This window comes from Acromyrmex echinatior, chromosome 13 (assembly GCF_024713525.1).
Source record: "Acromyrmex echinatior isolate Ae372 chromosome 13, ASM2471352v2, whole genome shotgun sequence".
Classification (NCBI taxonomy): domain Eukaryota; kingdom Metazoa; phylum Arthropoda; class Insecta; order Hymenoptera; family Formicidae; genus Acromyrmex; species Acromyrmex echinatior.
Window position 1 is genome coordinate 4,956,507 of NC_141864.1, and position 21,007 is coordinate 4,977,513.

Here is a 21,007-nt window from a genome sequence, read left to right on the forward strand (position 1 = left end):
AATAGTTTAACAAGCTTAACTACGGTTGATGCACGGTATATAACTCTTACAATTTGTACATGGGAAACTATGTTATGCTTGATCTACTATATAATAACTTCATGTCTTACATAATCAATGCATTTTCTGAGAATACAACTGCAGTCGCACTCGAGGACATATTTCTTAATTATTATTTAAAGAGAGCTAGTTGAAGTCCACATTAACAGCTATTTTTATATTATACAGTCGATACCATAGCAATGCAATACTGAAGAAGAAAGATAAATTAATTATTGCACGTTACAATAATAATAATCCTACTTGTTCCATCTACATTTTTATCTGTCTCTTAAATGAAGATGAGAAAAAAGTTATTTGTATCTCTGATATAATATATATATATAATTATATTAAAAATATCTAGCACTTTTTAAACTTTTTAATATACATTTATAAAAATCAAACTGCTGCAATAATTTCCACGTGATTGAATATTTTGAATCGAAGGATGTATGCCATACGTAAATTTCTGAAATGAGTTACGCAGCCATCTATATAAGAAATATTTGTTTCTGTTTACTTACTCTCACCGTTTCTTCACACATCATTCTTTTCTACGGGATACAAGAGTTCAGATTCATCCACTGAAATACCAGTACAAATTTTTCGACAAAATATACACTTTATTCTTACGTTCCATTGCACACTCGCGCTCGAGAAACCACTGGAGCGGAAGACGCAGGAGCGTAAAATACAATATTCGGGCTTGTTCGAGATCGTGTAATGTAATCTGGGTGTAAATCGCGACGGTGCGCTGCGAAATGCGAGCGCTGCTTGCTTGGCGCTGCAGTTCACGTATGTAGAGCAAGTGGCAGCGTTCCAAATCTCGCGAGTACGTGGGATAAACATTTCCGCCATAGGACAACCGTTTTCCAACGGCTTCAGGGGGATATGCGCTCCACGCGATATGCTCCATAAAAGTATCAGTCCACTTGTGAGTATCTCGTGACAGTTTTTGCATGCCAACTGGCAGACACGTTTGCGTAGAGCAAACGAATAAAATCTTTATGGAGAATTTCTTCATCAAATAAATGAAGGGAAATCAATTGGTTTTAATCAATTAGGATCGAGAATATTTTGAAAGCTTTATATCAAATAATGTTTACTATTCAATTATTATTATTAAACAAGCAAAAGCAATTTCTATCATTTCTACTTTTACCCTTTTAAACTTGCTTCTTTATCAAGCTATTTGTATTCTATACTGTTATTAAATGAGTAAAATATCGAAAATATCACAGAGAGAAGAGAGACCACTGAAAGTTTTGATATAAAACTGATACATTTCAAAATATTAAAGTTTCTTATTCAACTACAATTTTAGATATTAAATTTAGGAGTTTACAACGTACTTGTTTGCACAATCACGTTATATATAAGAACAATCCCTAAACTCACCTTCTAGTGATTTAGACATTTTAATGTTACGCATCATTTCTTCCTGCACTGTAAACTGTCAGAAATTTCTGCGACACTGCTTTAAAAGTAGTAAATTTTCAAGTTTCATGCACGTTTATATTCGAATATATTTCGTTTCTTCTGTGAAGTTTAGGGTCGCAAAATATTTCTGTGAAGATATAATGTCATTTAAAAAATTTACAATTTAATTTTTAGTTGAAATTTATGGTGGCGAGATAGTATTAGCGTTAATGTGAATCGCATTGAAATTGAAGCAAATTAAATAGAAATCTACTTTCTTTTTTTCTCTTTGTTATAAAAAGAGCTCCATTTTAAGCAAAATGTTTTGAATCTAGAATGATTTCGAGACTCTTTCGATTTAATGATTTGTACCTTGTTATCTTCAGATAATTAAATTTTCGGATGACATTGATATCTGAAAATTACGTTTGGTTCGTCGTTTATCGAATTACGCGGTAATGAATCGATATTTGAGATTGAGCATGTAGAATAGATGGGATTAATATTCAATGGAGATTTGATATTCGACACCTATTAAATCGATTCTCGTTCAAATATTGACACATGGCACGTGATCATGAAAGAAAACTTGCATAAATCGTGCGTTACAATGAACTAAAGTTGTCTAGGTTTTATTCAATTATTACAAGAAAAATGAGGAATTATAAATAAAAGTAATTTAAACGATACAGATATAATAAAATTAATAGCAATATTGTTGCATATAAATTGATAATTCAATTACTCTGATTAAAAATATTTAAAAAAAATGATTTTTTTGGTGATATTTCTAAATTTTAACATCTATCTGCAAAATACAAACTTGTATAAAATTTTGTTTAATTTAATAAATAGTCTCATTGTGAACAATTTATCTAATACTAGACTTTTGGTCTAATTTAAATAAATCTATTTTTGGGTGTATAAGTTTGGATAACTATTGTTCTTCTATCCACTACAAATATCATAATTTTTAATTTTGTTTAAATGAAAATGGTTTCAGAAAGATACAGAAAGAGAGATAACAATTTTTGTAACTTTTGAGTTTTTTTTTTAGACGTTAGCTGTGAACTCGTATGAGAATTCACAAGGCATTACACTGAGCTACAGACGAACTTGAGTACTTCACGGGCACTAATCACACTAACTGGTCGTGATCGGCAAACTTTTCGAACGATTCTCGTTCCTCGTCGTCAGCCGACCGAACGATTCGACGAACGTGGGAACGACCGGCTCGCGCAACTAATGGAATTATAGAACGACGATTCTCCACCGATCTCGTAGCGGACTTAGAAGCTTGCGAACTGTATCCCACAAATACTATCGATGAAACTTTTCAGACTTTCTCTACTAGAGTTTTGACATCTCGATAATGCTATTTCTGCGCATTTTGATCGTTACGAAGTAATTAAAAATTTACTGCTGATTCGCGATAAATCACTCTTTAATATATTTAAGTGTCGATATCAATTCCGAATAAAGAATTTAATATTTTCTTACATTATTTTCAATAGTGATACGATAGGAAATATATTTTTGTCTTATAATTGATCAAAAGCAATTTAGAAATTACAAAGTAAAAAATATACTTTTATTAAGGTGGTTCTTTAGTAAATCGAGTTACCACAGAAATGTCTAATTTTATTATATAATGAAGTTGAAGTACCGAAATTGATGTATGCAAAATTCTACGGTAGGTTAACGATGAAATAAGAGAGAAAAACAATGTTGAAATAAGAGAGAAAAACAATGTTGAAGATGTAACCTTTCACGTATAACTTAGTGACGGATAAGGCTCGCAGATACTTCTTTGACTAACTGCACACAAATCTTACATTGATTTTTCTAAAAAACGAGATTATAGTAATTTAAACAATTACGATTTTAATAGTAACAAAAAAATAATAGATCAATGGTCATTCTGGAAAGATATTTACGTGCATAAATTTGGACACAGTAGTGTCTCAGCGCTAATAAAATAACGAAAATTATTTAGGTACCAAATTCACCAATTAAAGGAGCGCACTATATTATTAATATATTCTACATCTAAAATCTGATTGAATGATTTAAAAGAATATACCAATAACAGCGAGCGCTCACTCAACTGTTGAGTTTGCTGAATGCAACTTATATGTAAGGTTCTGCGCACAATATAAGAAATAAGGAATTAGGAATAAAGAATGATGATTTTAACTTATCAGAAACAGTACATATTCAGATGTATTGAATTATGTGTTCTTTAATTTAATACGAATTTATTTGGTAAAAGTTTAATGCATAAAAGTGCACGAAGGGCACTGTAAGTACAGTTACAAAGATAAACCATCAACCCCCATGCTTGAAATCGTGTATTATGTGCACTTCCGCCATTTTGGCTAGCATTTTTTAAATTGCGATACTTTATCAACTCTTCAAAAATTATTACGTAAAAATTATAGAATGACAGCTTTAATGCTCTGTCAAAAATCATTCTTCGAAAAAAACTATTGTCCAACCAAATCAAAAATTAAAAATTAAAACCAAAATGATACCGTCTTAATTAACCAAGATATATATTAAAATTAAAACCTAAGTGGTAATATCTTTCTTTGTTACTTAACTCTAATATTATTAAATATGTATATCATATAAAAGATTATAACAACTAGCGCCAAATTAAATTCCACAAAATTGTATGTATCATTCGTACAAAAGATTATCTTTTTTATTATTCCAACTCAAGTAGTAACAGTTTTAATTTTTTTTCAAAAATATTTTTATTTAAGGTCCTCTTATTCCAATCCAAATAATGACAGTTGTAATTCTCTATCAAAAATTATTACTCTTCGAAAAAAAAACTAATGTACAAAATTAAAAATTAAAATCTAAATGATATAATCTTAATTAACCAAGTTAAATTCTATCAAATTAAAAAGTAAAACACAAGTGATACTATCTTTGTTTATTTAATTCTATTAGTATAGAATTTGTATAGAAGATTTAATATCAACAACTGGTACCAAGTTAAATTTTACAAAATTTTACATATTATTCATATAAAAGATATGATATTAACAATTGGGGGGCACTAAGTTATAAATCCCTTACCAAATTAAATAAAAAATAATATTAATTCTAATTTACTTAACTCTAGTGATATGTATTATTTATATAAGATTTGATATCAACAACTAAAAATAATAAATTAAAAATAATTTATCCATAGAACAATTTAAGATCTTTAAAATTGGTCTCTTGCATTTTTTTTGTATGACTAATGGTTTTGATGATATATTAATTTGAATGTTCGTTGAAACGAGTGACGTTTTTCATGAATTTCTGCAATTTACAAGCATGAATCATTTCATGAAAAAAGATCTAAAATTGTTTTTTGTGAAATTACTACACGTGTCTCATATTGTTATCTGTAGAATATACGTCAGCAAATTAACGAAAAAATTAAAAATGATAATGTTTCAAAAGCGCTCGGTTTGACGTATAGAATGCTTTACGGGCGTCCTTGTCACATGTAGTTAGTCGTATCAGTTATGCGACATCGGTGATTATCAGTCATGTAATTAAAGGTTTCTGTGAAGAGAAAGCGAAGGGTAGGGCGTAATAAATAAAAACGGGTCGGTTGTGTGGTAATGTGAACATACATTTCTGGAATATCGTTGGTGCCACATAGATTTTGTGCTGAGAACTCAGGTAATGTCAGTAATGTCAAATCATTTGTCGAATTCAGAAAAATCCTGTTATAGTCATCTTCATGGATACCGGAAATATAGCCAAAATTATTAGGCCTTATAAATTTCATAATTTTTAGTAGGGATGCATCGGATCGCAAAATTATTTCGGATGTCCGAAAAGAATGTCCGGTCGGATATCTGATATTTTTCGGATATCTGACCGGATTCTGGGATAATCTAAAAAAAAGCTGAGTAAAAAAAGAAAAAGAGACTGTAATGGGAAAAATAGTGATAATAATTATGAAAACACATGTAATACAAGCTAGAAATTAAATGCCTATGCTGGTTGAAGCTTTAATGCTTAAATAATTCAATGTGAATTATATATAGATATATATGTATGTACATGCATGTATATCATATGTGTAGTCATTCGAATTGCGCGTCAAATTTTCCGGACTTGTAGGAGCAATTAAACTACTGTAATAATAATTATGATTTTAATGTTATCGTTTGAATTTGATTATCAATAGATATAATGACTGTAGAGAAAAAAAATCGTAACTTTGCAGCAATATATATAAGATATAGTTATATGAGTATGAATACTCTTATATAATAAAAAATCAACAATTTAATTATATATATTATCCAAATATTTATGTTAATAATCACAAATTTATATCAATTTATATCAATTGTCGATAATATCAGCATTTTTCAATTATTTCTGGGTCCTCAAAGCTCTTTCTGTATGGAAACTTTGCCCAGGTTCTTAATAGTTTTTCGTCGGTGACATGATGTATCATTTCATCCTTCTTTAATATTTGATGAACAAGGACAAATGATGCGCTTTATGTGTAATTCGGAACTCTATATCCTATTTTTATTTCATGTCTAATGAATGATAAAAATAGAATGACACGATAGCGCTGATACTGTCGATTCCCTGAATGCAGCCTTAACTGAATTTCTTGTACAATTTATCTTTTTTCTTTATTTTTTTCAATGAAAAGAAAAAACAGGAAAGATGAGCTATGTACTAGAATTTAATTTAATGCCACAATTGTTGATATCAAATCTTTTATATGGATCATTCTAATCATAATATATGAATCATATACATCTCACTAGAGTCAAAAATTTGTGATACTTGGTCAAAATAGGAACATAATAATTTTAATGTAATAATTTTTGAGAGGTAATTGAAGGTATTATTGCTTGGATTGAAATAAAAAGACTTTAATAAAAATATTTTTAAAGAAAAATGAAAGTTACTATTATTTTTTTTTGTAGGTTGGCATAAGAGAGGAATAAAATTTAATAACTTGCCACCAGTTGTTGATATTAAATCTTTCGTTAACTTGATATTAGTTGCTGATACTATATCTTTTATTTTTATGTAATAATTTTTGAAGTTAAAATTGCTATTATTTTTTTTGCGAGGTTAAAATAAGAAACTTTCAATAAAAATACAAAAATATACATAACGTGTTACTTATTGTTAGTAAAAATAATATATTTATTAAACAGAAAAAAGAACTATTTTAATTCCAGTTACATATTTATATTATATATGAGAAATATATAAATTATCATAAGAAAAATCAAATTAGACGAAACATGGATTTGTAGTAACATATCATAAAAATAAGTTATAAAACTCTCTTTTAGTAGTACGTTTTGTTCGTTACTTTTATTTTTTACTTTGGCTAATTAAAGTAATCGCATATTGACGTAAGCAGTTTACCAAGTTAATTCGCAACGATATCTTCTACAAGTTGGAAGTGAATATCTTATATAAACGTGAATTTTAGGTGAAAAAAAGGAGTGTTATTTCAGAAGTCTCAAAAAATACGCAAAAGTTAGAACAACAATGACAAAAATTACAATCATAAATTACATCATTGCAGCTGTTTGCGTAAGTCTTTTAATTTTTTAATCTAAAATAGTGTATTATGTAAAAATTTAATATTTACCAAGAATTGTAAAAACTTAAACAATTTTATCTGATATCTATTTTATAATTTACATATAAATATATAAAGTAACATTGTGTGTGTGCAAGTAAAAGTGTTTTTCTATTTTTCGAATATTTAAAATAATTATGCATACACTACATATTTTATGTATTGAAAATATGGTAGTTAAGTTAGTACAATAAAATATTTTAAAGATTTGTATGCACTTCAGTAAAATTGATCAAACTTATTTTATACTATATTGTAGTTTTATTAATGAATAAGAGAGATTTGCATTAAAATTCTTTGAAATACACAATGTTGTTCCACAACTGTTTTTTCTTAGAATTTTCATTTTAAATTCTAAGAAAAAATTCTCTCCCAGTATCACACACACACACACACACACACACACACACACACACACACACACACACACACACACACACACACACACACACACACACACACACTCTCTCTCTCACAATTTTTAATTGTATTATTTAAAAAATTAGTTTTATAAAAAAATGGCAATATTTTAAAATTGCATATTGCTAATTTTTGAAATTTCATATAGTTAATAGATGGACTTGTAGCTCGCCAAATAGAACTTTCAACATCTACGCCATACACTAATGTGCAACGTAGTACAGAAGTTATGGAGGAAGAAATGAACATTTATACAAACCTAAAAATGTGCATTACAAACCAAACTAATTCGACTGAAAGTAAAGAATTGATCAAGTCAATGGCTAATCTAACGAAGAACTTTTATGAAGTTATGAATTGTACTGAAAATCCTTACATTTTAGTTTCATACCTCTATAATGTAAGTATTTCAATTAATTTTTACTTGATTTAATTCTTAAACATTCTTTTTATAATAATTTATAAATATTTTTATAATAATACAAAACTTTTTAGTAATATTATAATAAAATGTACTCTTGCATTCTAATGCATAAAAATGTTTATACAAACTTTAATTAATATGTTAAATATATATGTAATCTATTTGCTTGTCTTTTCGACAACGTCAGAGTAAAATTTTCACTATTAAATCCACATCGCTTAAACATTATTTAATATATTTGAATTATGCAAAATTTTCATGTATATTATATATATATATATATATATATATATATATATATATATATAGTACATTTATTTTAAAAATTACTTTATTAATTTTAAATATATTTTTATTAAGAGTTGTAAATATTATTTTATACAAGTTTTATATTTTTTTTTAAATTTAATAACATCGTTCAATGCCGATCACTAGTTCGGCAATGAAAGTTCAAGTGTTCATAGATGATCGGCACAGTATTTAACGAGTTAAATTATAATTGTTCAAAAGATTTTTTAAAAGAATTTTAACATATTTTTTTCAGATTAAAAACATTTCTTCCCAAATAGCACAAACTATGAAGGCGATGATGCATAATATCATCGGAATAGTCTGCAATATAAGTCAGTGTATGAGTACAAAAATTCCATTAGTCGAGGTTATAAAAAAAATCGTCTCAAACATAATCAATGTGTCCAAAGTTTTTATGTCATAATTTAAATTATAAATTATTTATGGGTCGATATAATCTATTTTTACCTGCATTACAATATACATAAACATATATATGTATAGTATAAATTTAACCGAAAAATAAATATATACAAATATAAATACATAATCTCATATTGTATTCGTTCATATAAAGACGCAGTTCTTGATTTATTATCGTATGTTCCATACTATTTCATTAAAAATATACATATAGTTTTAATATTTTATCCAATTTATGCAGATATATAATTTTGGGTAAACCCTGGTGAGACACCTCGAAAAAATTTTCGACACTTTACTAAAGAACCACCTTAAAAGAATGAAAATTAAACTTAATGTGAATCACGAATGTCTTAATTATTTTTTAAATGTGTATTTGATAAAATTTCCGATGAGATCGACAAGATATCGCGATATTACTTACACCCTCAATCAAAACGTAACGTTCAAGAGGGTGTTTGTGTAACCGATATAACGTTCGGCTCTAAAATTCACACCTCCTGTTAGCATCGGGGATCGTTACCGGCTCGACCGGCGTTATCTGGGGCACGCATCTCCCGTGCTAATGCAATACATGCGCCAGTGTGACGATATATTGGTCGAATAAAAATATACGAGAGCTCTAATGGGCGCCAGTCGTACCGGGGTCTACTGCTAGGGGTGAGAAACCGGAAAGTGACCACATGCATAGCCCCGCGTCCGGTACGGGTTGGCTTGTATTTCTGCTCCTTCCCGAAGGGAACGTTGACGAGAGGACCAAATAAAAGTCCGGCGAGGAAAAAAAAGGGACAGGGTTTTCTCGGACCGATAGCAAAACGTGTCTATTTTTGTTAAATTTTTGCTGTGATAACTGTAGTTTCTTTTTTATTGTATCTATCTTTAAACTATATATGTTTTGAGAATCATTCTTGTAATTCTTTTCAATCTTTTACAAACGATACTTCACCTTTGTGCAACTTATAATTTGCTAAATATGTAAGAAAGCGCCAAATACGACTAGATATTGATGTCTATTCCTATAATATTCCTATATAAATTTTAAATATATCTTTTAGTTATAAGGTTCCAAAATAATCGCCAAATTTCATAGGCAAGTAGAATAAAGTACTATTTTACAATTTTCGTAATAGTTAACAAGATATTAATTACTAAAAATTGCTGAAAATTGGTCTTCAATAATTTTTTACTCAAATATTCAACATCAATTTCACAGAAAAACTGCTAGACACAAAAATTGTTTATTTTCTTCTCATAGAACTCTAAGAATTTTTTTAGAATTTTTTAATACTGTATTTTCTTATGTTGGAAAATAAGATAATGCAGTACTAAACAATTGATTACTGAACAAAAAATTCTGAAAAAATTCTTAGTGCTCTATGAGAAAAAAACAAACAATTTTTATTTCTAGCAGATTTTTTTTTAAATTGATAGTATTTGAATAAAAATTATTAAAGACCAATTTTCGACAATTTTTAGTAATTAATATCTTGTTAATACAAAAAATGCAAAATGGTAGAGGATTTTTCGATTCAGTTTAGTTCTACCTGCTCATAAAATATTTGGCGATTATTTTAGGACACCCTATACAAACTGCCGATTACTGTTGAACTTGCAACGCAATTACACATTACAGTTATAATTTTACAAATTAAATTGATTATTTATTAGATAAAAATGCTACTAGAATCTTTAAAAAATACTGTAAATAATTTATATCGTAATTACTTTTTCGTATATAGTTATAATTTTAATTTAATTAAATTATTGAAAACAATTGATTTAAAGTTATCAGAAAATTTTGTCAGAGTTTGTAATAATGCTCTTTTGTAGCACGCTATAGAATGATTTTCGAATATAATCCTTAAGCTCGATGTAACCGCAGCAGCATAGACATTGCACTTGCGGTATGCTCGAATGAATCGAATCGAAGTCCAGTCTCCCTCTACTCGACCTTCGTTAGATGTAATTAACGATTTAGCAGATTACGTTTAGGGATAATGTCGAGAATTACTGCAGTTAACTCTCATTTAAGCGCTTATCGATAATGCGGTATGCGACGTGTTTAATTAATAGATTATTTAATAATAAATATAAAGTAATAAATTATATACAAAATTCTTTTTTTTTTCTTTAAATATAAAATAATCTTTAAATTTTTAATGTTTTTAATAGAAACTTAATAAAAAATTTGAGGTCTGATAATTAAGCCTAAAATTTTGTTCAAACATAATCAAGTTAAAATTAAATGAAAAGCAAAATGTTGTTACTTATTTATATTCTTGAAACTTAATTCACACGAAATAACTTTTTCAATTGTACTTGTAATTTAAAAAGTATTTTCGATAAAAGAAGATTGATCGCATAAATAACTTATATTTGATGTTTGTCAAGTACATTATAGAACATCTCCGCAGGATATTATGTCGCATTAGAGACATCTTATGAAAAGTAAGGTTTCATTATGTGTCGTGTGTAACAATCATTCCATTCAAACTTCCTTCACTAATACGGGCCAAAAACATACTGACCTTTCTTCAGAAATCCAATAAAAATCGTCGAACTGCGTGATGCAACTAGGCATAAATGGGGCTCTCCAACTTTCGAAAACTGAAGTCGTAATTTTTACCTGCTGAGCACCCCGTATCTAACTCGTGTCGTCGATAGAAGAAAAAAAAACTAAAAAGGGCTGACAGTTGCAAGGTCAGCTCAAAATGGGAGTTGAAAGCGTACAAAAAGTATCCCTCTAAATGCGAACCGTGAACATGCTGTCGTTTCTGAAGTTTCATAGTTATCAATCGAGAGTTATAACTGTATAATTTAGTGTGCGACTCGTTACTGTCCTCAAGTTTTTTTTATTCGAAACTAGGCACTGTTGGTTAGTGCGCAAATATGATCGATGGCAAGTATGACAGCTCTCTCGGGACTTGCGAAATTCATTTGTTCCGGGATGTAACGTAATGAATTGATAGAGTGCTCACGACACGTTGCGTATCTATGCAGACTATATGGAGAATACTTGTAAATTAATGCAGATGAGCAAAATGAGGATTTTATTTGCGACTATAAAATGTTACGTTACCAATTATAAAATGAAATTTTAATTCAGAAGTAATATTGATAATTTTTGTAATAATATTTACTTGTTTACAGTGACAAGATAAAAAGCGCAAATTTAAATGTTGTTTTCATCGACGTATGAATATGCAATATAATTTTAGAAATTACAGCAAATGTTTTATTATCCATATTTAATTATGATGCATTAAAATATTAAAGTTTTAATATTGAACACATTTATTTTCGTTTCTTGAATTTGAATAAAAATATCTCCGAATATAAAACACTGTAATTGATATTTTTACAATGAATATGATCGTGGTTCAAGAGGAGAAGGATCAGGTTTTCAAAAACATATGTCCATCGACACGTGTTCGTTTTGCATTGTCAAGTTTAAAGTACACGCGAGAGCGACAGTCGGTCTTCAAGTATTTGCGTCAATACTTATTTGCGGCTTATGAAAATTTTAAGTCTCATAAATTACGAGTTATGGAACAGATGTAAATTACGATTATTACCGGATTTTACTGCGTCCAAGAACGTCTCGATAATCCGATACTGTCTCATCGTAAAAGCGAAAGCAGGGAATCGTTATAAGCGAAAATTTTACGGTCGACCGATCAGTAGTGATTTTAAGTTTGTGTGTGTAGGACTCAAGGTCATGTACCAATGTCCAATATCGTTGATGATTCAGTAAATTGGTCTATTGTGACGATTATAAAGACGTAAAATCTTGGCTACAATCATTTCATTATTACCAATTAAATAGATCAAAAAACCTGTTATAATTTGATTGGTAGAATTACATTGTAGATACGAATTTATGATCGCTTTAGTAAAATTGAATTATATATTTAAAATATTGAAGTTCTATCTTCAGAGATTGACTAGAAATGCAAATATTAAAACTTATAAAATTTAGTTTCTCTATTAAATAATTAATATATGTAACACATCGATAGTCTGATTAATTAATAATAAGAATTCAAATATGTGTAAATACTAATATTTAGAAATGTTAATTTTTATCTATTAACGAAAATATGTATTCCATATCTATTCATAATTGTGCATTTTTCACTTCTCTTCAGTATTTTAAATATTATAATAAATGTCGAAATATCATATTTATAATTACGGATTTGCTTTATAAAAATATGTGTTTAAAAATTTAAGATAAATTTAAGATAATCTGTACTACACTCATGACACTCTGACGTATATTCGATAGTGCCAGTTAATACTAAAATTATTTCGATTAAAAGGAATTATATATGTGTGGCAGTGTGGCTTTCTTGTCGTGGCGTATAATATAATGTGACAGCTTTGTTAACAAAATAGACCAACTAAATTCGCAATGTTATAGAATTAATAATCGTAATGAAATTAATACCTTTGTAAAATTTTGAATATATCAAATATTATGATGAAATAGAATTTATTTATTCAAAAACACCGTTATTAATTTCGTGTTCTAAATTTACGCGTGTCGAAATAATAGCAGCATGATTTTTCGCGTACGATGCCTTATTGCGATACACTTCTCTAAGAGCCGCTAAAGGCAAGTATCTCATATTGTCTACCAGGAAACTTAATCTTCAGCTGCTGCTTCTCCAGGCGAATGAGGTTTCATTAAAAAAATCCAATTTTTAAGAGCGACTACGTTCAAGCCAAGGGGCAAGAATTAAATTCTACGTGCTTCTTTTTTTGCTTGCGGCAGCGCGAAATTTGATGGGCTCAGAAGGAGATCCTCCCGATACGGATAGTATCCTAGAGTGCGTAAAGAGGCTGATATTAAAGGAGGAAGGAAAGGCATAAATAATAGAGGGACGGTTTGTCGTCGAATCGATAGGCATCGTTTTAATTATCTCACATTTACAATGAAATATATTATTGCCTGCAAACGGAATGTTACGGTATCTACTTGCATTGCACGTTACTTTATATCTCGTTAACAGTATTGATACGAGTTATTTATTTTAAAAGTGATAAAGTCTATTTTTTTAAACACAATAAACATTAACAAAATAAAATTTTTATAACGAATATCATTCCATTTTATATATAAATAAATAGCTTTTAACGTAAATTTACGAAAATTTTGAATATATCAGTGAAGTTTTAAATTTACATTTTTATGTATGATCACTAGAGGGAAACTTCAAAAGGATGTACATACAAAAACGAGATGTGTATTTAAAGCGTAATTATCTTTATTAGCTTGGCGACATAATCTATTTATTAAAGCGATACAAGGCGGAATATTTCAATTCCGCTGGTGTCGTCACTGAAGCAATCATGTAAATTATATATAGGTGAATAGATAAATAGATATGTTAGGTCCCTTAGGATATGTGATATATACTTAAGGCATGAGATAGCACCGTCGATGACTATGACTAATGATGTCTACTTCGCGGTACTTCTGCTGGTACGACACTCACTCTTATGGGACGCGCAATACCTCAAAGTAAGGGGATCTACATGCACAATTAATTGCCGGTTAATTGTGGCCGGCGTGATGCGGGCGCCATGGTGGAAATTAGCGTAACTTCGTGTGGCACGTGAACAACTCGTTGCGCGTATCGAATTTATGCGTGTTGCTCGCAGTGGAAATGGAAATGTCACTCGCATCGACGCCATTTGTCGAATGGGAAAGCTATGAAAAGTGTCTTGCAAATAGTGGTGATATACAATTACGCGATCGTACCAAAATTCATTCTGCAAATATGCAGTAATCCCAGGCGACTACAGTTTTCATCGTAATGAAAGGAATTTATAAGCAGGCTCGCAAATTAATCTAGTTGTGTTGAAATTTCAATATATCGAGCGTAAATCAATTTTCGCTGATGTGGAAATTTCTCTCGCGGTTGTATCGGGATTGCAATTGTTATTTTGGAATAACAGTTTGCCTCAAATAATACTCTTTTTTTCTGCTGACAATACGATACACAATAAACATTAACTAGCAAAATAGGTATTAATTATTTTAGCAAACGTATAATACTAAAAAAATAATAAAATAGTTATTCGGTGCTCTCTCTTGTATTTTTATTATAGTTTTTATTTGATTTCCGTACTAAAAAAGACTCGATTCACAATCGAAATGTTTGCAGTTAACTATGTTGGTAAATAAATAGATTCCAATTGTTTGCAAATTATATCTTATAGCCTTACAAATACAAAGAAAATGACATGAAGATCTCTTAAAGAGATACCCCTTTATTTCTCGAAAACTAACTGTTGCACTTTATTGATAAAAACATGATCCGTTTAGCTAATTAAAGAAGTAAAAACACGTAATTTGTACCCTCTGAAATCCTTGGAGTAAAATCTAATTTTAAGGAATGACGAAGAGTGACAATTGAGCAAGTATTGAAAAAGAGTAATTCAATTATCAGTTTTTAAGAATGAGAGTGAGATATTTGTAACTTTTTTCTATACAAAATTAGTTAAAAATGAATTCTATAAATGCAGAAATAAAATTTTTAGAATTTTCTTTTGCAAATTGCTTGAATAATAGTGGCTGTATTTTTGATAATATTATATACATTGTTTTACGTATTAATAATTTCTTAACAATTTCTTGTAATACAAAATCGAAGTTCTCATACATAAAAATACACACACACACACACACACCCACACCCCCCCCCCACACACACACACACACACACACACACGGTGTAAGTAACCGACACACCTGTCTGTAAGATAGACCATAAGTTTAATCTTTATAGTGTTGCGTTATGTCAAATGGCCCTTAGAAGGTAATCACATATTTATAGAAAAGAAACCTTAACAAACGAAACTATCGCGTGTTTGGTAGAACGGTATAAGATATGCATATAAGTAAATAAAAAATGTTTGATATGAAAATAAATAAATTTTTATGTACATTTACTTGTACGTATTTTGTATAGATAATTGCTATGAAAGAAAAAGAATAAGAATGACATTAATGTTTACTATATTAGTTTTGGGATCCATTTTATCAGACGCTTATTTTTGTTTATTTCACAAAACAATGAATTATTGAAAAATATTATGAAAACTTCTATATTATCTGATACGAAAGACATTTTTTAGTTTATATTTCGAAAGTTTTATTTGTAGTTTCCGTTTAAGAAATATTGTTCGAAAACAAAGTGATATGTCACGGGTATCGGTGACCTTCGTCTATTATTTACACACTAATAACCGAGAAGATACTTGTAGATGATTTATTTACATTAAATTTATTTTTGAAAAGTCACCATTAATCAGAAGAATCACCATAAAATCTATTTTTATTTTAATAAAATAATTATTTAAAAGGGCAAATTGGCTCGAAATTACATCTTTATTGATGGTGGTAATCTTACTGGAAATTTTTTAAATATGTAATTTCAGTCTATGTTAGAAATGCTCGGCGTTCATTATCGCAAACGGCAGTTGTGACATTAAAATGTTAAATAAATCAATTTTTCATCTTGCATCGAAATGAACCGCGAAAATGACTTGTACTTAGCTTCACTCGATGGAAATTTCTTTCTCGACTTTTACCGTCAGCGCACGCTGAAATCCAACGGTCAAAGAGTAAAAAAAGGAGTAACACTCTTTTCCTTGCTCCAGCCCGCTTGCTCGCGAGTATGATAAAGAGATCTCCCATCTTGCTCGTTTCACCCCAGCTTGATCCGAGAAGAATAGCATGAGTGGAAGTGTCGAACATGTGCCCGGGATTGGCCGGTGCACTTTCTCGGCTGTGGAGAACTCCAAGGAGTCAGGTGCAAAGATGTACATGCGCGCGGACGTCGAAATATTTCTGAAAGGAACGGCTGGTCAGGACACGGACGGAGGGATAGGGAGGAAGGCTGATGGTGGACCGTGGGGGTGGGAGAGATCCGGAAAGTCCTTGGCAAAAGGTGCAACCCCCAGAGCGCGGTTTCTTGAACAGAAACGAGAGAGAGAGAAAGAGAGAGAGAGAGAGAGATAGATAGATAGAAGTATGGTTGATCGTGTGCGCTGCCGGTTGAAGAGAACGGGGTAGTCGTTCGGTCGTTCGTACGTGAAGGGTCGGTGTTAGGCAGTCGGAACATGGCATAGTGGCGCGGGAAGGAATAGGCAGAGAGAGGAACCGACCACCGTTGGAATGCGAGCGGAACGAGGACGACCGAGAGTTGGGCGAGAAAGAGAGAAAGAGGGCGAAAATCGAGAGCGACAGGATGGTAGCGGAAGAGAGAGAGAGAGAGAGAGGGAGAGGGAGAGGGAGAGAGAGAGAAGGAAGAAGAGGAACAGTTCCCGAAGAAGGAGGCAGAGATGGATGGAGGGAGAAGGAGAAAGAGATACAGAGAGCCCACGATTGGAGTGAGCGGGAGCGAGAACGGGGAGGGCGAAGGATAGAGATCCATGGGGGATGGTGCGCGCGTAGGGTCGCGCGCGACAACGAACGTGGGTGTTCTCGAGAAGGGAGGGGGGAAGGGAAGAGAGAGAGAATGGTGGGAGAGAGAGAGCAGTAGGAGAAAAGCGGTGGGGACTCCCTAGGCCGAGGAACCAGTCGGGTCCCGGCTTCAGGTCGTGGCGGCGTTCAGTTCACAGGCGGATGCCGTGGCGCGCGGTTGGCCTGTTCGGGACGTATCGTACCGGAGTGCGTGTTTTCTCCCTGAGAGAAAGAGAGAGAGAGAGAGAGTGAAGCTTCGAGTTCGTTCAGATAAGGAACGACAAGATAGTGATAACGGAGTTTTCAAAGTAATCTCATTTGATCTGAAGAACGACGAGGTTTGTCCGATAAAATCTCGGCTCCAATCCGACGGACGTATCGTGGACCTCTCCGTTCGGTTCGTGAGAAACAAGTTGGAATGAATAATTTTTCCTCCGCGAGTCATCGGTTCGATGGAACCTATCGATCGTAATTACAGTGGATAGTGTGATATCTGCTTGATCGCGCAAATCGCAGCGCAACTTTCATAGCGTCGCGACGGACGTCAGGCAGGGAGACGAGAGTGACGCGCAGATAAACAGATCGAGAGACGCGAAGTGGTTGTCTATCACCGCGCGCGACTCGCTACCGAGAGAGTTATCGGTTTCGTAGTTACAGAAGGGCGTAATCGAGGCGCTCGTAAAGTGAGTGAGTGACAGTGGCGGAAGTGTGTGATCGCCAGGGCGGCGGATGATAGGAAGTTCTTAACGACACGGGTGTGTATAACGGCGGAGGATCACCGATTCCCCGAGACCGACGCTCAAACTCGAGATTACGAGTTCAGGGACATCTCTCGTCGTCGATATTTCTGAGTGGTGAGTTTTCTCTATGACTCATAAAATTTCGACGAACACGACAGTGGAACGAAAGCTGAAAAAAAAAACAAGGTTCCAAGAAATGTTTGAAAAGCATTCGAGAGATTAGATAGCGTGTTAGTCATTTGCGATGTTTTTAAGCGTTATTAATGGTACGTTATTTTTTTTCTGTCTCCTAGCTCATAAATTTATGGTATTTTTCTTAACATTTGGAGATTTTCTCAGAATATTGCTTCACATAATTTTAACAAGTTGATAAGGACGAGCGGGAGTAAAAATCCTGCGCGGTAATTCGTGCGTTATAAATTCAATAATAAAGTAAATGGTATTTTTCTTGTATCATTTAACAAGATGTTCGACTGGATTCAAGTCATTATTACATAATTTTGTATTCATACGCGAGACCTGTAAAAATGTAATAAATATGTGTCCGTCTTCATTTATTTAGATAAAAAAATAAACGTTGATGTTTAAAGTTTGATGTATTTAAGTTTTGCAAAATAACGTTGATGTAAACCTTAGAAAATAAATATAATACGTTAAAGTAAGATTGATAAATCTAAATCGTAAAAAACGAATACATTTATAAATATTATGAGCCGTTTTTTATGAAAAAATTGTTTACGTCATTCTTTCTCAGAAATCGATACAATTTTGGATCCGTTAGTACAACAGACGAAGTTTCGTTTGATAAAAGTTAGGATTCTTTGACATGTTTGTCTCATTGTCAATAACTATGTGAAGTGTTATGAAACATGGTCGTTGCTCTAATAGATGATGAAATGTGAACAGTCATAGATAAAACACAAAGATGAAACTTTCAATGCATTATCGACATTGATAATAACTTATGATAACTCGATATAACAATAGAAATGTGCTGGAAAAGAGATAATTACCCTTTGAACGGTCTTTCCATTGTATCTTAACACAACATTGAAAAGTTTCCGCTTTAATAATGTCTAATTTTTTTCGAGCTAATACATTATTAAAAGTTGTTTAAAATATTTTTAATTTTTCTATTAAAGAATTAACTAAATTTTTATACTTTAAAAGAGCGCTTTATAATAAACTTCAACATAATTATGTAAAAAATATATAGTACTTTTCTCTCAAATATTTTGTTTGGAGTAAGTAAGGAAGACTTTTCCATAGGAAATTATTGCAATATTTTTGTTAAATAGAGATTTTCACGCAATATTATTTTGATTTATGTTTAAATAAATAATATCAGTCTAATGACTGATCGTGAAGTACTAAAAACTTATAAAAGAATTGTGCAAGTCACAAATCATTCTAACCATAAATTTAGAGTTCATTATTTTTTTTCCTAACAAAACTATCCCAGTATCTATCGCTATCGGTTTCTATCGCTCATCAAATAAATTTATGCCGATTTATTTTTATTTTCCATGGGGAGAAAAAAATGATCCTCAATTACCGTGAGAAATGCGAAAGTTAACCGCCGTCGCTCGGCATGGCGGTTTGATAGCAAATGGTTGAAGTTTCTGGTTGACCTAGCGAATAGCTGCGAGCACCGCGAGAGTCATTTCGCGAATAATGCTTCACGGTAATATTCGCAGATCGATGTTTATGCCGTGGCGCCTGTCACGCGCAGTCTGTCGCTCCGAGCTCGTACAATGCAGTGAAACGCGAAAGTGATCCCACGCCGCAAAAAAGGAAATAAAATCGTGCGATCGTAAAACACAAAAGCTCTCGATCATACGAAATACATCTGCGCGTATGTCACTCTGGTGCATATAGACTCGTAGAAAAAATGTGGAATCAAGTTTTCGGACCCAATTTAAAGTTCCCACTGAATCGCTGAGATTTAGTACTGTGTGACACACTAATCACTAATGTCTCATATACAAGCTGTCGTTACAAGCTGTACCTGTTCACGACAGGTCCTTTGATAAACACGAAGTCAATTTTTTTTTTATTCAGATACACAATTTACCGGCCACAAAATTATTGGATTGTTTATTTGTTAACATTTATTTCGTTGAATTTATTGTCTGGGATTGTGAATAATGAAATTCGATTCCTGATTTCTTTAAATCAGAGAACTTAACTAGAGTGATTAATATATTAATAACTATTTAAACACAGATTTACTAAAATCAAAGTAACGTGATTCTTAAATTTTTACATGTATACGAAATTTGTTTGTGTCGTCCAAATCGAGAATAATTAATTCTTCCGCTTTAATGTTGCAGTCAATTCGAATTTTCTGCCGATTGCAAATGTTGGGCTCAAAGCAACGTTCTGGCTCGATTCGCGGGTTTTCTATAAACCTAACAATGACCGGCCTAATTCTAATGGCATGTCCCAGTTCTTTTTTTTTTTGTAAAAGTTTCTGAGTATAACGGCGTTGTCTCCACAGTCCGAGACGGTAAATTTAAGAGCATTGTCGTGTCGTGCGGCCAAAACGAAAATAACAGAGGTTCGAACAGAACCCTTTGCACTGTGTGCCCACTGTGGGAAATTTTTCTTTCTCTCTTAGAATCTTTTTGTCGGTGACGTCCATAAATCTTAATTCATCTAAGTCAACGGTCTTTTTCATTATTTAAATCTTATAGCAGAAAAGATATTAATTTTTCTATATACGGTTTTTATATTTAAAACTTTTATGTTAAAATAAGAAAACGAACTAAACTGCTCGATCAATTCAACATACATTTCTTCGATTAAGAATATATTGCATATTACATGTATTTTTTTGCAAAATGAAAAAATTACAGATTTTTTATGTTATATTGTGTGTATTTGAAAGTATTATAAAAAGTTCGACAGCGATTTGGATAAAAAATTATTTCAATAAGAAGTAGACATGTTTTTAAAAAATAATTAAAACGAAATGAGAATTTTTTATTTAAATTATAAGATTGTATTATTAGATATATTAAATATTGAATGTTTCATATGCATATAAAATTCATTTTTACATGGAAAGTATAAATTTCTATTTTCAGTCTTTTTACGGAGACTATACACCCAATGCATTCCTAAAATAA

At 31.4% G+C, this 21,007-nt stretch overlaps 3 protein-coding genes across 7 annotated transcripts in view; 2 read left to right on the plus strand and 1 right to left on the minus strand.

Moving 5' to 3' along the window:
* LOC105150663 (uncharacterized) overlaps positions 1-21,007 on the minus strand; it is a 398,699-nt gene that overhangs the window by 271,878 nt on the left and 105,814 nt on the right. The gene's annotated exons all lie outside the window — the stretch shown is intronic.
* The window catches only part of olf413 (DBH like monooxygenase olf413), a 345,980-nt gene that overhangs the window by 94,378 nt on the left and 230,595 nt on the right, over positions 1-21,007 (plus strand). Inside the window, exon 1 of one of the 2 annotated variants that reach the window (XM_011064234.2) lies at positions 17,156-17,990. The exons of the other annotated variant lie outside the window; for it this stretch is intronic. The gene's annotated coding sequence lies outside the window, so the exon portion shown is untranslated. Of the gene's footprint in view, positions 1-17,155; positions 17,991-21,007 lie in introns of those variants that run through there. 2 annotated transcript variants of the gene reach the window in all.
* On the plus strand, positions 5,046-8,813 carry LOC105150875 (uncharacterized). Its single transcript, XM_011064236.2, has 4 exons — positions 5,046-5,151; positions 6,950-7,053; positions 7,671-7,922; positions 8,491-8,813. Exons 2-4 carry the CDS (start codon positions 7,009-7,011, stop codon positions 8,659-8,661), a joined length of 468 nt encoding a protein of 155 aa, XP_011062538.2. The 5' UTR covers positions 5,046-5,151; positions 6,950-7,008; the 3' UTR covers positions 8,662-8,813.

Excerpts from the sequence above, each read along its gene's own strand:
- LOC105150875 (XM_011064236.2), top strand. The coding sequence starts at position 7,009 with ATGACAAAAATTACAATCATAAATTACATCATTGCAGCTGTTTGC. Across the intron at positions 7,054-7,670 it reads ACATCATTGCAGCTGTTTGC|TTAATAGATGGACTTGTAGC; the intron begins GTAAGTCTTTTA and ends AATTTCATATAG. Across the intron at positions 7,923-8,490 it reads TAGTTTCATACCTCTATAAT|ATTAAAAACATTTCTTCCCA; the intron begins GTAAGTATTTCA and ends TATTTTTTTCAG.